Source organism: Haliotis asinina, chromosome 2 (assembly GCF_037392515.1).
Source record: "Haliotis asinina isolate JCU_RB_2024 chromosome 2, JCU_Hal_asi_v2, whole genome shotgun sequence".
Taxonomy (NCBI): domain Eukaryota; kingdom Metazoa; phylum Mollusca; class Gastropoda; order Lepetellida; family Haliotidae; genus Haliotis; species Haliotis asinina.
In genome coordinates this window covers 13,800,826-13,818,746 of record NC_090281.1, presented here as the reverse complement: position 1 = coordinate 13,818,746, position 17,921 = coordinate 13,800,826, and the positions used below count along the sequence as shown (strand labels likewise).

Here is a 17,921-nt window from a genome sequence, read left to right as displayed (position 1 = left end):
ACTTCTTACTTGTGGAATCGAACAGAGATCTTCAGTGTGACAAGCAAACACTTTAACCACTAGACTACCCCCACTGCTCTGTCAAGTTAATTCTTCTCAATATTTGTATAATAACTGATGAACACTTTGTGTATCTGTTAATCTCTGGCAGCTGTCACGTCTAAATACGTAATGAATCAACAGTATGGTAGAATTGTTCTTACCTTTAGCTGATGACACATCCCGGGAGATCAGGGACACTCTGTTAGCTGTGAAGCTGGATCTTCTTTTTGTCTTGGTTTTCTGTGCACTCATGGTTCCAGCTTCATCTATCTGTTAACAATGAAAATGGAGACACAAGATGCAATGCTCGACTTCATGGAAGTCACAAGTCATGACCATGTCACCATGCTTTCACAATGACTGTTAAATTAAAATATGAGTGAGTGAGTTAGTTTAGTTTTACGCCACACTTAATATTCAATAGCAATATTCCAGATATAAGGCGGTGGTCTGCAAATAATCTAGTCTGGACCAGGCAATCCACTGATCAACAGCATGAACATCAATCTACACATTTGTGAACCCATGACATGTGTCAGCCATGTCAGCGAGCCTGACCACTGCTTGTTGCCTCTTACGATAAGCATGGTTTGATGAAGACCCTTCTATCCCAGACCTTCACGGGTCAATTAAAATGTAAGACAACCCTTAAAATTAAATCCACCAATACAGATAATATTACCAGTTTTAATAATCAGATTTTCATACAAATAATATTAAAGAATCATCAAATCATAGGTTTTCGGACAGGAGTGTCTACTCATGTCATGACAAGGGGTGTTAGCTGCATCACAGTGACATTGATAATTCTCAAATGATGGCTTGTGTTTAAGATAAAGCTGCAAGAAAACAAATAATATTACGATTTATCATACAATAGATGGTGTTCTCAGTAGGATAAAGCCAATGGATATTTTCGGTATCCATTGGGGCCATATCCGGATATCGATGCAAATTAGAGAGGTCACATGCAAATCTTAGAGACTACTTTCGGAGTGTAAACAAGCATGACATCAAGGGTCGGTGACTGACATAGTTACAGTATTGATACCCGAAAATTCATGTTTAGTTATCATACTTGGAATAGATATCAAAGCGAAGACAGAAATCCATCGTAGGGTTGCAAAGATGCCAACAAAAATTTCCTGACCGACTGTCAGTGTTAGTGAGAGGATGGAACAGGAATCCAGGTCACATTGTCATGCACATTTAAGTGTATTTGTTGTTCAAAAGGTTAACTGAACGTTTCTGAAATTCCATGAGAGATTTTGTTATCTTTCAAATGTAAGCTAAGACTTGTTGACAACAATACGCTTTTTAACATAAAAGCTAACTGGGAACTAGATGACGCAATGCAGTCAAATCAGTCATCAGTTAAAAATTGCATCACCGAGCTTGTGACATCATGTATTAATACACACATATTTGTGACGTTGTAGATATGCAGGCACATCCTATGAAGTTTAGTTTCTTGATCTGAGGCAAATGAAATCGATTTCTTTTATGATAAAATAAGAATGACATTGTATGATAAATAGGTTATCACACCCATGTGTTTGGGGATGGTTAATATCCTGCATTAGGAATAAATACTATTTATTTAGGCCGCCAAGGATCGCTAAATACAGTGTCTATGCCTAATGCAGGGCATTAATCATCCCAGGACATACTCGCTTGATATCATGAACTACTGATTGAGCAGTTATCATAACGGTCCATCAGACACCTATTAATGAACGGCTCATTCACAATTACAGTTACTTTTTGTCATTACAAAGAGAGAAATATTCATCAGACAAGATCAATAAAAGACGAAAATTAACAAAAGATACGAATAACACAATAAATAAACACAACAAATAGACTGATCATATCTGGTGTTGTTAGTCGATGAGGAAGTTCGGTCTCAGTGTTGTAGTATCTCTTAGGGACCAAAACAGAAATCAGTTGAAATATTTTGCAAGGGCAGAAATATTCCGCATGGACTCAAACGTAATAGTTAAGGGTAATGTCAACACGAAATATGAACAAGGTCTGGAACAAATTACAAAAACGGGTAATTGTCGGTTCGGTTCACGAGAGCCAGGCTGTGTGTAGAATTAGTGCAACATAAAAACATTGATTCTATATTTGATTATTCCAATTTAAACATTCTGTACTGCCCTACTGAATGCATCGTTTCGTGTGTTGAAAATTGGCTCGAAACCTGATTATCAGCTGCTGTTTTTCGCGCTGACAAGTGACAGTGCGCGAAAATGAGGTCTCTTCGTCGAACAACGAACGCGTCACAAAAATCAGCGATGCTAACATAAGATTCATTATTGGTGCACACTCCGATGGAAGGAATTCTCGCACAAACAGGCGTTATGCTGTTTCATGTGACATACCATGTATTCTTCTTTGCTATCTTTGATGTCTTCATTCAAAATGTCATATCTACCGCCATTTTGGGGTTTTCTAAAACGGAGAGAAGTTTTCAGCCGAAATAGGATTTATCCATGCGAAGTTGTTAATGCTTTGGTTTTCACGTAGACTAACGCTTAGTGAAGTCTTCCAGTGCATACAATTTTAATAGTGACAAATAATATCATTCAAACTGAAAATGAGCCCAGTGACTGCAGTGAGATGGTAGGTACAGAACCAGATTTCCTTCCTTCTCTACAGTAGGGCTTTCCCCAGTGACGGTTGAAGTTGCCAAAATTAGGGTATCAGGAGAACGCCGAATTCATGCAAGGGTGGGATATATAAGACCTTGCGTTGTGTCCTATTTTTATGTGATGATGGTAAAGTAGCCAACTTCAAGTAGGCTCTATGTATCAGGCCTCATTGCTGGTAAAAACATGACAGACAGAGAGAAACTACTCTAATGGACATTATAAATGTTGAGTTGATGAAGGATGGGTAGATCTGTACAACTTCTTTTATTCTGCGAGGGCGACGTTTCGATATAGATTCAAATGTTTATCGTAATCACTTGCTTGATAACGACTAGACTAACAACTAATCTCTGAAATGAACATATTTTACTTAAAAATGTTCACAGTAAAAGTCTCACCCTCCATCTTCTCCTCCAGACCATTCCCTATCTCTTTCTCAGGAGGACTTAGAATTGTCATTTTTCTCTTTGGGGTTGTCATCTGCCATTATTTCGAATTCTGCCCATGACATCACGCGATTCAACATTAATGCCAGGAACATTTCACAGACAGAGACTCGTCTCATGATACCAAGTTGCTTGACGCTTTTATTCATCTTGGAGGCTTTGAAGGTGGACTCATGCGCTGTACGTGTTTGCAATACTTTAATTTACCAGCTGACCACCAGGGCCTGCTGCCACCTCCGGGCTATAAAACCTACAGGCCCCGGATGAAATCTGCAGTCCCAATAAAGACAAAATGGATTACATTGTACCCAATTTCACTCTGTTTTTACAAGATCCAGAGAAGCCTATGGCACACAGATGAGTTTTTATTTGTTAGACTGGTGTTGACAATGCTGTACCAAAGCGCTGAAATATGATTTATCTCACCCAGATAGGTGTCCAGCACGAAATTCAAAATGTCACTATTGTCAGAAGGTAGGGCATTTCCAAAGTCATTGTAATGCTCGAGGTCAGGCAGGAATATCACAGAGTGGATGGCAATCAAATTCACTACCACTCAAGCAATGTTCTCACTGTATGCAGCAGCAGATCAGCAGACTTTTGGCCCTCTATATATGCACTTGCAGGAGTCGTCAATTCCAACATTTCATCCGGTTTTAACCTGCCTCAACCGCCTCTTTTACACTTCACTTCTAACTATGACAATACGCACAGAATTCATTTCCTTTTGTGAGATCAGATAGTTTCTTCAATTGCAAATTCGGGTGCTGCTGTTAGTGTTTTAATTCTTGGACTGTTCAAAACGCAGTTACTAAGGTAATGATGGAACATGGTATTTTATGTGAATACATGAAACTGACAATGCACGTGCATCCCGAGGTGTCATCCCTATAAGAGTAGCCACCGAACACGCACCGAATCATTCATTGTTCTGCGGTAGCGACATGCCACGATTATCAAGGGAACAGAGGGACGAAGCCTCAGGAAGACTGAATGCTGGCACGACTGCAAGACATGTTGCAAATCATTTTTTCTGTTCATGTTCGAACAATATACCGTCTGCTGCAAAGAGTCCAAGCGTATCACCGAGTCTGGGCGCATGTTCCTATGGCCGCTGCAAGGAGTCCAAGCGTATCACCGAGTCTGGGCGCATGTTCCTATGGCCGTCATCAACCGTCTCATCCACTCCATGTACAGAAGAAGCAACGCTGTTGTCGACGCTCAAGGATGGCATACTAGTCATTGCCTTTCTTAGTAATTGACCCTACATCGCTTACGCGTACGTGGGTTGTCAATCCAGATTTGAAGAGGTCATCATACTAAATATACTCGCGAATATTTATTGAAAGGCGAAGACCATCCCTTTTGTATACCTTTTAATGAGAGAATCACGGTCAAGCATGTATGTTTTGCTTGACTACATTGAATATTCAATCACAAGGGATAACTATTTCAAATCAGGAACTATGAAAGATGTTTTAAAAAATATAAGTTCGCGTTTAATTTAAAAGAATTGCATATGTTGCATGATTTGAAAATAGATAAAATAGTTTATGTTTGGAAGTTTACATTAGCAACTTGGATTGTGAGTGGCTATATCCTCAAACGGAGTTAAAGTAGTGTAAAATTATTCTTCCCCTGGCAGGACAGGAGAGGATAAGTTTTCCAAGTTTTTAATCGTAGAATTGTCTTTTTAATGTATGGTTAGGTTTCCTAAACTGCCTGCGGCTGAAGGGATGGTGTAAATGCAGCTAAGATCCATGCAGGAAGCATATGTACTGCAAGTCCCCATGGTCCACGGTATGGTGATCCGCCTTCAGTTGTTGGCTACTAGTATATAGCCTGTTTTTACCTTGTCTTGTCACCTATGGTTAAACTGTTCTAAGTCAAATTACTAGTTTTAAATTCGAACCCGTCTTAAGCTAGTCATTTTCCTGTCCTTCGTTGACAGATTTTACAATTTACCATTAATTACTATGCACAAAATTCATAGTTCTCGTCACGATATGGCTGAAATGGCGATAAATCTTAACGCATTCTCTCTCTCACTCACTCCAGAACGCTATTGTTTGTTGATACATGTTTTTCTCCTCATGATTGTTATATTCATAATATGTTTGTATTCGGGAGCGGTATTCAGGTAGGCAATATACTGCTTGTTTACCAATCCGGTTCCTGTTTTGGGAATAAAGACAGTGAGGCCTCGGATACCCATCTTCGATATCCCCAGGTTATACGTTCCGATAAGTCTGAACTATACCCAGGATGCATCCACAGCTCAGTCCGATGAATTTATTACCTCCCTCGGCTCTTTTTTTTATCCAATCAAATGTCTTCGCTGGGTAGTTGAGCGTGCCAATCACAACTCACTTTCGATTTTCAAATTAGCTAACCTATTAAAGTTGACAACACAAACGATGCAGAGGTTCTGTGAAAGAGGTAGGGGTTCTTGCATATATACTCTTTAAAAAAGTAGGGGATCTTCAATTTTTAGTTACGATTAAAATATTTAGGACCATTTGCACTTCCTTAAACCATAGTTATTTGGTATGTAGTCGCTTTTTAAAGATGGTGTGGTGTATGGCATGTAATTTGCATATATGCGATTTTCATTTTAAAGCAAACGACTAGAAACAAACATTAACAAATGTGTGATGCAAGATGAATGTCAAAATGGTCTAAGTGATTTCTCGACCTCCTTGAAAAAACGTCAAGAATGGGACCCCATGCACGTGTACGGGGCTACTGCGTTGTGTACGTGCATATCATGCGTTGTGTTTAGGAGTGGTAATAGAGGGAAATGATTCTGTCCTTGAAACGTTTGAGAACGTTTACACTTCCTATCAAAATTGAAAGTTCATTATCCCATACGTTTTTTTAAGAGTACATATATTTTACAAAGTTGCACACCTGTCAATTGATCGGCGAACAAACCTTCGCAGCTGCGACCGCTTACACTTGCAAGGTCGGTGTAACGGCGACTTAGCTGATTGTGCTACTGTGAGTATGTTCTTGTTGTTTTAGTTAATAACTCTCTCTCTCTCTCTCTCTCTCTCTCTCTCTCTCTCTCTCTCTCTCTCTCTGCATGTGTGCGTGTGCGTCATCCTGTCTTATTTCTGCCTCATACTTGCGCTTGACAACGATACAAGAAGCTGTATTGAAACGTCGCTTCACCTGAATAAAGACGTTGCTCACCCACAAGGTGTGTCCTTATCTGATTCCCCAGCTTCTAAACACGCCACTCAAAGAAGTCAGCAAACAGGCCCCCCTAAGTAATTGAAGGAATTACAGCAAATTTGAAGGAATTGCATCTCAAATGTAAACAAACGCAGCCCACTCGCGAAACAATTGCAGCGATATCGGTAATTTAGCGGTAATAACAGAAACACATCGGTCCTATCGGAACCAATGTCGGTAATACTGGAAACACGCTCGGCCATCTTCGGAGATTTTTCGGTCGCGAGCGGAAACTCACGCAGCAAAACATGGCGTCTTTGGAAGAAGCACCCGTCTCGGTGAGTTTTGTTTTTAGTTCCTACTATTACATTTTTATACTTATCCATCTTTGACCACCCGTGTTGAATGCGTCTAGGTATGAGGTGTTGTCGGGGCAATAGCTTATGTTTTTAGGAAAAGATAGTCACTATAGGAGAGTGTCACAAGTCATGCCCCTGGAGATTGTTTACATCTGAACAACGAAGTCGTGCCGATGATTACGAACATCATGAACGTGCGCCATGAAGAAGTTTATGAGCCATAATGTTTCTTGCCATGAAGCGCAATTGACAAGTTTAAACGCATTTTACAAAACAAAATGATGTTATATCTAGCGCACGTTCGTAATCATCGGCACGACTTCGATGTTCAGATGTAAACAATCTCCAGGGGCATGACTTGTGACACTCTTCTAGAGTGACTATCTTTTCCTAAAAACATAAGCTATTGCCCCGACAACACCTCATACCTAGACGCATTCAACACGGGTGGTCAAAGATGGATAAGTATAAAAATGTAATAGTAGGAACTAAAAACAAAACTCACCGAGACGGGTGCTTCTTCCAAAGACGCCGCGTGAGTTTCCGCTTGCGACCGAAAAATCTCCGAAGATGGCCGAGCGTGTTTCCAGTATTACCGACATTGGTTCCGATAGGGCCGATGTGTTTCTGTTATTACCGCTAAATTACCGATATCACTGCAATTGTTTCGCGAGTGGGCTGCGTTTGTTTACATCTGAGATGCAATTCCTTCAAATTTGCTGTAATTCCTTCAATTACTTAGGGGGGCCTGAGCAAAGGGAGGTAATAAATATATCGGACTGAGCTGATGCATCCAGGGTATAGTGGAGACTGGAACATATACCCGGGAAATATCGAGGCTGTCGGATACCCGGACCCAGATGTCCGGAATCCAGTTTTGATTTTTATACAGGTGTATGAAATTAAAAAATCCAGATATGCGGATATTCAGTTATCCGACGATTTACGCAAAAACGAATGTGTCGGGATATCCGGGGGTCTCACTGTATGTCTAAAGTAAGCTCGATGTCAGGTGCAGACACCACTCTAACAGCTGTTGTCATCTGCACGCCGATTTGAATACAATCAGCGACAGATGCGCCACAAGTGTGGCGGTTGATTTAATAACTGGGATATTCTTAACACCTGCTACCATGACACGTAATTGGGTCGATTAAAAACTCATAGACTGATATTTAAACCGTGCATGCAGTAGATGAGGAGATTTTGTCACATTCGAATCATATCCACGCCAACCTTCTGCCTCGTTAGAGAGTACGAATCTGTCCGTAGATAAAATCGATTAATGTCTTAACTAGGTACAGTAAAACGTTGTTACGGTGTACTTCGTACTTTTCGAAATATTGAGATGTATCCGAAGAGCATTTCTGCATTAATTAAGTCGTTTTCAACGGATGAACGGGGCTTGAAAATAAAAAGTGGAAAGGTGATGCCATGAAAGGAGGAGTACAAACGTATCTTCCACATTTCTGATTTCAGTCCAAAGATACAGCCCTTGAGGGATAAAATGAGGTCTTGGAATGTGCGAGAGCGGCTGTCAATAATGGTACGTGTCGTTGTAAGACTTCCATGTTTCCAAGTAGTAAATGTTTATGAAACTGACTGAAATTTTCTTGGACCTTATCCAAAATGTATCTTGATGGCACAGCAAGTCCCCTTTATCTGATTCTTCCCAGTCAACTGTCCGTTTAAACCCACTCATAAAACGGAGAAATTCGCGATGAAATTACTTTTGCCCGATTCTTCAGAATAGTTTAATGTCGTCTCTGTATCTCATTTTAGTCGTGGTTTCGTGTGAATACCACTGTATTACGTCTTAATACATCAGGAAAACAATGTTATCCGAAGCGAGTTTTCGCTTTGTGTAACAAACGGTTGAAGTTCATCCAGGTGTCAATCCAGCTGATAATTTCACGTCACAACCTTGTCACAGTGCAATGCTGTCACTGTCACAACGTTATTCTGTGGACTCCCATTTACGTCTTAAGTTATGCGCCCCGAATATTCCGGGTAAACAATAATCTACACATCACCACTTCAGGAGCTTGTTCCAGACGTCAGCACCACCCTTGGAGAATGACCGATCTCCATATGTTGCTAGACGTCAGCACCACCCTTGGAGAATGACCGATCTCCATATGTTGCTGGACGTCAGCACCACCCTTTACAGAATGACCGATCTCCATATGTTGCTGTTCGTGTTACTGGTACGGTGACAGTCAAGGTTGATGTTGATCTTAAGGCTCTAAGGCTCTATTTGGCCTGTATGGCTTGATGAACTCCAGGATGCAGCACGGTACTAACCCATGGAGTGCCTTGAATACCAGAACTAGGACTTACCCGTATCCGGAACTGTATCCGTTCATTAACTGGCAGAAAGTGCAGACCTTTCCATACTTTTCATCCAGGTATCCGTGCTCATTCTTGCGGCAGATTTCGGTATCCGCTGCCGTTTGACCAACTGTGTCTTGGTTGTGCCATGCATTAGGCTATTGCAGTAGTCTAGCTGGGAGATGAAGCTTGGACTAGTGTCTTGCCTGCCTCCTCAGTCAGATACTTTGGGTTTTCTTCTGATGTTCCTGATGTGGCAGTACTGCATACTGTAGATTTTTGTTGTTGACATGGCCTTGAAATTCATAGCAGAAGAAAAGACAATCCCTAGAATTTTGGCAGAGTCACATCGTACAATATTGCACTTGCCAATAGTCAGTTGTTGGTGTAATAAGGTTTGAAATTTTGCTGTTCTCGGTGTAGTAAGTATCCCTATCTTGTCATCACTGAGCTGAGACAGAATAGCACCCATTGTCTGTCATGTGCTGTTTCAAGCGAGATGTCACGACTCTTTCCATCATCACTGGAAAGTAAGGTTGGAGACAGGTCTGTAGCGTTTCAGTCCGGATCAGATCCTGGTTTCTTGAGAAGAGGTGTGACGTGAGCCCCCTTGAGTGATCCCGGGACTTCGTAATTGAAAAAGCGCTGATGACAATTCTTGTGATCTCAGGTACATAGGCTTCCGAACAGTATTTCAGGAGCCAAACTGGAACGGGGCTTTGTTTGAGATCTAGTGATGACTTTGGCGATTTCCTCTTCACTAGCAGCATGCGATTCTGTTAGGAGAGTGTTGATAATATTGGTGACTGACCTGAAGAGTCTGTTACACCCGCCTCATCCTTTAACTCAGCTCAGATATTTGAGATGTGCCTCTGTGACACATGACCTCTGCTCAATTTCCCACTGTGGCCTATGGAATCAGTGGTGTGTGACGAATACAAGTGCCACAGACTGGCACAGAGGGAGGTTACCGACATTTTCGCACCCTAGGGATACCCGACACATCAGCCATGTGGACAGGTATACATAGTTCTCGACTGGTTCTGACATGGCTATGCTTGTCGTAAGAGGTGACTAAAGGGATCGGGTGGTGCGAGCTACATAGATTATCCGAGTGGGTTTTGCCATCCAGAAGCTGTTTGTTTACGTCATGGATAGCACACCCCAGTTCAGTATCGATCGTACTCCACCCCCTTCCCTCCCTGCGAATAGAGTCAGATCACTCACTACAATTCTCTTTGGAGATGTTGAGATAAACCCGGTACCTGTTACCAGAGACCATATATTATTATATATTATTATTATAATATTAGACCTATTATATGGTCTCTGCTGTTACCGATTTAGACGAGGTACAGAAAGTAATCCTCGGCCAGATAAAGAACTCGGATTTTCTTAAGATATTTGTTCTGTTAAAGAGGACATAAAATCTATAAAATTGGGCATCACTGAACTTAGAGAAGACATCTACCCATAAAAAGAGCAATATGTTATTAGAATGGATATTGACACTTCAAATGGTAAAACAACAGATAAATAGACACAATTAGACAATCTAGACACACGTCTCGTGGACCAGGAACAGCGTAGCAGGGGGAATAACATGATGTTGTTATACCATGTCAAGGAAATGGTGATAATGCTAATAATAACCTTCACAGAAAGTAAGAATAAAGTGATCGATATTCTCATTAAAATGAGAGTGACTAACGATCTTCTTTTTATGACGTCACATGTGTGTCACCTATGCATGTATGTAACCTTTGTGTGACCTAATCCACTTTTGACTGTTGAACCCTTAAGCCCCGCTCCCTTCCCCCACACCAGGTGTGCCTCTGACCTTGGGGTTGACCTGCCGCAGTAATATCTGTCTGCTAGTTTGCTTTATCACACAGTTGTGTGATAACTTCTAGGCATGGGAGCATTATCCATTCCTCCTGTTTCAGTATTAGCGGGCGATTCAGAAATTCTGTTTTCAATTGTTCAGTTATATTATGAGTTTGCCGACTCGAGAGTTCACTAAGTCTGTTTTATCACACAGTTGTGTGATCATATGTATGTTCATTTCTAGGTATGGCAGCATCCACAGACTGGTCTATTCAGAAATTCCGCTTTCAATTCGTGCTCGGTTATGTTATGCAGGAGTTTGCCAACTCTAGTGTTCACAAAATCTTTTTTTTGAATTGTATAAAATTAATATGACAGTATGCATATGAGATGGATTTCAAAGGGTGAGGCGGTGTAAAATACGCCCGTGATTTCGTACAGAAGGAACAACACCGAAGTTTCCATACCTGTAAACAATAAATAATGCAAATGAGGGGTAATCTAGATGTTATTTATTAGGTCAAAAGCGCACCAGAGTCCAAACAATATGTGTGAGCTCGTGACTTGTCCCGTCATAAACAAACAGAACATTCAGAAGATATCAGCAATCAAACCTCTCCTCCTCCATCAGACACCACCACTAGATACAACCATACGGTAGAGAAATTATCGTCTGTATCACGGTCCCTGAACCCCATGATTTTGCCTAGAGCCTTGCAGTAGTGCTAGAGCCTTAAATGAAGCAAGTCTAGATTTCCACAGGTTCTGAATCTCAGGTCTCCCTGGGTCTCCTTTTCAATTAAAATGGGTTTGTTTGTTACTATCAAAATTACATATATTCAGAGACTAAGCCTTAGTCTAGAGAGATAATTTACTGTTTTGTACGATTTAAGAGACATCTGCATACAGATTGTATAGGACTTGGTGTGGTTGCGTTCCTCGTCCGTGTTACTCGCAGAGGTCTTCTCCGGAATGTTTTGTTCGTTTATGAAGGGACAAGTCATGAACCCACACATATTGTTTAGAGCATACAGGACAGAGATGGATGATAATGTTGAAGCATGGCATCCCTTCTCGAACAGGTGAGATTGGACACGGACATGTTGTAGACTACATGTTGGTCCGAGTCTAAATGGCCGTGAACCTGATAGATATCCAATCTCAGATGACCTTCAGCTTTTCAAGGGTTTATGGAACTTAACAGAATCAAATCCTTGGTCCCGTTTGACAAAGCTCTCGTAAGCCTAAGATCTCGTAACATTTCTCGTAGCATGATGTTGGGTTCTTAATACATAGTTCAAATCCCGATGAGACGAATTGCTGGGGACCAATTAATAAATTCGGCTTATCGATGTATTCGAGACAGATGTGTCTATGAGGGTAGATAAAAGCGTAACTCAAACACCGTTCAGCGTAACAGTTCAGACCTTGAAGTGGTACCTTTGCTCTTTACAGATTTTGGTTATTTCTATTTTTCTTGCTTTCCATGGAAATGATTCGAAATTAGTCTCAAAATTGAGGGGTGGGCTCCTTCCACGGAGCATAACTTGAAAACATCTTAACATCTTTAAGCAAAATTTTGCAGGTACGTGAGACAGACCCCAAAGTGGTGCCTTATGCTTTTTTGCAGATGTTTTGGCACTCTTATTTTTCAGTGTTTCCATGGAAACGACCCGGACTTAGTCTCAAAGTCTCAAAAGGGAGGGATGGGCTTTGTTTCCTGAACAGAACTCGAAAACCATCCAGATATATGAGGCAGATCTTGAAGTGGTGTCTTTCGCAGTTGACAGATATTTGGCATTTAGAATTCATTAATTTATTATTTCCACGGAAATGGTTCGTACTTAGTCTTCACAAAACATCAAGTAACTGTCAGACTTGTTCTTTCAAAAATGAGGGGGCCGGGGGATATGTAATCTTCTGGTGACTCTTGTAAGTATTCATATCATAAATGGTCGTTGTGGTAGTGACGCACATCTCGAAGATTTTACTTACATAGGTCTGAATGGTACCAGTGTTATCAATTATGTTATTTCGTCAGCAGCATTACTGAACACGCAAATGATTTCATTATACAGTCACGCATAAAATCAGCCCATCTTCTCATTATATTACGACTGAAATCAAATCATAACAGAAAAGCGGATACACATAATAAAATGTCTGAAGTGACGAACAAGTTTACTTGAGATAACGATAAGTCAGGTCAGTTCATACTGTAATAGGCTTTTCTGCCCAGTGACAGCTGAAGTTGGCTATTCTCTGGTTTTGGACCTTGCGTTGTGTATTTTTGTATGCGGTGATAATAACTTAGCCAACTTCAAGTAGGCTCTATGAATCAGGCCTCATTGCTGGTAAAACAGAACAAACAGACAAAGGAAACTCAATAATTTATTTATAACAAAATTCCTGAACCTATCCTTACCCACCCATCAACCTAACCTAATCTATACCTAACCTAACCACCTAAGCTAACCTATACCTAACCTATACCTAACAACCTACGTTGACCCCAAATCCTACGAAGACATGGCTCTGATTTCAAAGCCTATGACTAAAAACAAATAAATATATAACTTCCTGTGGTAAACTAGGAAAAACTTATCTACTTGGTCTTGATCACCAGGACTCAAACAACTAAGATAAATGTCCTCACCTCTGGCGGACCAGTGGACTAAAGACAAGGAGTGCTATGTAGCTACTCCTTTTATAGGGCTAGAGACAGGCAGCGCATGGGCTGTACATGCCAGGCAGACCACACTAACCTGCCGGGTGTGCTGTGGCTATGCATATCAGCATAGCCAGGAACACAGTAATAGCCCATATTGAACTATATCCAACCCTAAACTACCACAATACAAAAGTTGCTGTTTGAAAACGTTCGGGAATTGCTAGATAAATCGTCGCTTGTGCTTTCACTTGTATAGATGACAGTATAGCATATATGACAAATGCGATCTGTTCAGTGGCTCCTTGTATGAGAAAAGGCAATGCAAAGCATACTTGAAAAGTAAGTTTGACTGGGGTTGCGAAAAACGAAAAACCGGAATATGCAAATATTTCAATAAGTACCAGAAATATAAAGACAAGCACCCGTATTTTCAATATTGCATCGTAAGAAACAGATATAATGCATTGTGCGAAAAAGCCGTCTTGACTGATTTAGAGAAAAACGAATAACATTAGAAAATATCACATATCCAAGCATTTCTGGTCAGAGGCAAAACAATATTCGATTGGATGGCACACTTTAGGCTACTGTTTTGTGGTGTTCATGCAGTAGATCATAAACATGACCTCATAATTATCATGACAATCCAGAGCAGACCGGCAAAATTCAGAACTTAGACAGATATACAGGAAGCGACCTAATTTTGTACACTTCCGGTGCATCAGCTCAATCTTTGGTTGATCCTAAATGCATCCCTACAGAAAGCCTGTGTATATACCTTCTAAGCACATTGGAATTATGGACAAAAGCTTTTGATACTTGTGAGACCTATGAAATACGATATATTAATGGATGAGTGCATAATGTCCGGGGTTTTTGTATCATGTCACCCTGTTTTTGTTTTACACGTATTTTGCGACCCGCAGTAGGGGCCTATGGTTCATGCAACCTCATATGCGCAATCGCTGGAATATTGCGGCGTAAAATTAAACTCAGTCACCCGTTTGTTTGTTGAATGCTACATTAAACAACGTGCCAGCCTGTATAACCGATGTCTATAAAGAATCGGGTGTAGACCAGACAATCCAGTGATTGATGTCCTGAGCATCGATCCACGTGTTTTGGTTACAATGACGTTCATGAATCTAGGCAGTGAGCCTCAGACATCTCATCTCTTCTGACAAGCATGAGCCGCACATGCACTTGCACGAAAGCATACACCCGCACGCAAACCACAGAGGAAATTTCATATATCGCCAAACTAACTAGAACACGTGTCGTGAGTGAAAATTAATCAACACAGGCAAAAAGCCACCTTATGCAATCGTGTCAGATGTCTCCCTGACTTTCAGTTTCTACAAATACATAACAAATGTGTCTTCAATTTACAGATTTCCACACGCTTCTTCAAGTTCTTGCTGAAATCTTTGGTCATGGTGGGATTTCTCCTGCTAGTCGCACGCCCCGTGAGGTTTGGATCTGACAGAAAGAAAACATCCCTTCCTTCACGTACCGTTAACTACACCTTGATGTCAAACCCTCTGGGCAATGTCGCTGAGGACCCTAAGATCATATTGTTATATGTCAAGACCAGATATCAACCAGTCATAGAAAAGTTGTCTACCCTTCGTGGTTGTCCGGAAGTAAAGTGTCGTCTGACCACAAACCAGGTGTATCTTCCAAACAGCAGCGCTGTGATGTTTGCTGCGAATTTCCTGCGCTTGACAACTCCACCACCGCGACACAAAGACCAAGTTTGGATTCTACATAACCACGAATCACCCCAGAGACACTGGGTTGGAAAACGAAGCATTTGGCTACCCAGCTGGAAAAATGTTTTCAACTGGACATTTGATTACAGGACGGATAGTGATATCCCTGCTCCTTATGGTGTTCTACAAGCTAGAAATGACACCATCGATAAAGATTATTCTGCAATTTTTAAACAGAAAAAAGGGACAATTGCATGGATGGTAAGTAACTGCGCCGGAGACAGCAAACGAATGGACTATGTGAAGGATCTAATGAAGTACGTCCAAATCGACATATACGGAGCTTGTGGAAACCTCAAATGCCCAAGGAGTGATGACCTAGCATGTTTTCAAATGTTGAGCTCAAAGTATAAATTTTATCTCTCTTTTGAAAATGCATTTTGTAAAGATTATATAACAGAAAAGTTCTTCACTTTCTACGAACTTGATTTCATTTTGATAACTCGCGGGGGTGTTGATTACACTAAACATGCTGAAAACAATACCTACATAAATGCAATGGACTTTGAATCTGCTGAACGTTTAGCAGATTTTGTCAAACACCTTGCCAATAATGAAACCGAATATACCGGATTTTTGAAGCGAAAGGATAAATACAAAGCTGTATATGAAGAATATGTATTTAAGGAAAATGCTTTCAGTGTTAGACGAGCGTACAGAATGGAAGCCCAAGGAATGTGTGAAGTGTGCAGAAGACTGTGGGATGTTGAGAAGTACAGGAAACATTACGACGATATAACCACGTGGTTCAACAAAGGCACGTGCTACCTACCGCCATAAATACGGGTTGAAATCTGAAACTTCAAATTGATGGAAACGTTCTAAAGTGAAACTAAAAGCTGATGTCATACTGAAGTATACAGCAAGCCATCGTTATAACGCCACTGTTTGTCTAGGAGAAATTATGGCATTATATCCATGTAGGGCAGTTAGTATTCCTTTGGCTTCAAAGGAAACAAGTCATTACTTTGGTTTTCACTCGTATTTTCTCAGTTATATAGCAAATGTACACTTGCACTTAAATGAAAAAATACAGTTTGCCCTGCCCTGCCTACTGAATACACACAATTCAAATGAAACTTTGATCCACATTGATCTACAATGATTTAAAGAAATCTTGAACTGATCTATTGCGTTTTGTTTCTGTACTCTTTTCATTTCAGAAAGTAAAGGTTAATCTATTATTCACCATGCCCACGTGTTTTCTTGACCTTACATTTGACGTGACTTTGTACGCGTTTGTACCAGGTGAGGCTGTTTGATGTGATACGCTCATCTTTTCGTTGATACCTTTCATCGTCTCTATTTCATATTGATCAATACGGTTGTGACACAGTTGGAACTGTACAATGAATTACAGAGTACAGAAAGAACTTGGCATATCTCACGATAACCCCTGTGGGTCATATCTGGGACATGATTGGTCGTCGTGTGCAACAAAGGCATCCACCTGTACACAATCTGGCCCGATTGGAATATGGTTTACACGAGGAATGGCGGAGACTGTCCCTTCCGAGGATCTGGAGGCCTACGGGCGGTATTGGGAGGAAACATGGCTGTTATCATGTTATCATGTAAGACACGCAAAATGACATTTCGACATTTTTTTTCACAATGTATTGAACATTAAGCATTACATGGTCATATATTTGTTCAGAAACTCCCCCCCCCCCTCTCTCTCTCTCTCTCTCTCTCTCTCTCTCTCTGTGTGTGTGTGTGTGTGTGGTCATTATCTCGACATGGATACCTATCAGTTTGTCACTTTAATATGGCAAAGTGGCAAATGGTGCCATACGGGTCAGAAAAACTCACGTTCTTCAATCATGGTTACCAAAGGAAGTTTTATGTACGTGTTTGCCCTATCATTGCAATATTTAATGGACTTGTCTCCATTTCGCCGTGTTTACTTGGAATGTTACGAACGTATTACTGGCGAGTGATTGTTGCATAACGCCGTATCAGAAAATCCTGTAGCTAATCGCAGTGATTGGTCCATAAGATTAACTGGGTAAATATGGATGTCACTTTATCTTACAAATCGTTCCCTGAACTGTTGGGATCTGTTCAGTTACACTTTGAGTCGATGTTACCCGCACGTCCTCCAACCCAAAAGTGAAAATAATAATTAAGGAGGTTGGATACAAGATATCAATAAATTGCTCAATTTGGTAGAAAATGTGTCTCGCACCTAATTATGCAATAACAAAAGCAAGTCACCACAGCATTTGTTTGACAGGTGGCGCCCCCTTGTGGCATCGTCCGTAAAATTAATATGTCAATAAAAGTGCTAGTAAAGGTAGTTTGTTTACTTATATTATTATTATGTGTTTGTTTTTTATAAACATATTTCAGTAATGATATGAAATAAAGCAGGAAAATCAGTTTTCGAGACAGTATGTAGGATTTACTTTACACATTAACTAACTTCTTAAACACATGATTACACAAAAAATATTGATTCATCGATGAAAATATAAAGGTTTATATATCAAGATTTTTTTATAAAATGATTTTATCAGTCTAAGTAAACTTAGTCTCAGTGTATTTGTTTACATTCCACCACTGAGTCTAACAAAACCTTATGGGAGATCGCGTCAGGTAACCTTTGAGATTGACCAATCAGAACACAGCTTACCAAA

At 40.5% G+C, this 17,921-nt stretch overlaps 2 protein-coding genes across 3 annotated transcripts in view; one reads left to right on the top strand and one right to left on the bottom strand.

Annotated features, from left to right (window-relative positions):
* Positions 1 to 2,703, bottom strand: part of LOC137273272 (uncharacterized) — a 30,837-nt gene extending 28,134 nt beyond the window's left edge. The window contains exons 1-2 of one of the 2 annotated variants that reach the window (XM_067805814.1): positions 2,430 to 2,703; positions 204 to 312 (exon numbers count right to left, since the gene is read on the bottom strand). In XM_067805814.1, coding sequence (XP_067661915.1) covers positions 204 to 312; positions 2,430 to 2,432 — 112 coding nt within the window. In that variant the 5' untranslated portion in view covers positions 2,433 to 2,703. Of the gene's footprint in view, positions 1 to 203; positions 313 to 2,248; positions 2,272 to 2,429 lie in introns of those variants that run through there. The other variant, XM_067805816.1, reaches the window with a different exon arrangement.
* A 12,240-nt stretch (positions 2,704 to 14,943) lies between these two features.
* On the top strand, positions 14,944 to 16,062 carry LOC137271579 (glycoprotein 3-alpha-L-fucosyltransferase A-like). Its single transcript, XM_067804023.1, has one exon. The coding sequence runs from the start codon at positions 14,944 to 14,946 to the stop codon at positions 16,060 to 16,062; it is 1,119 nt and encodes a 372-aa protein (XP_067660124.1).
* Positions 16,063 to 17,921: the final 1,859 nt, after the last annotated feature.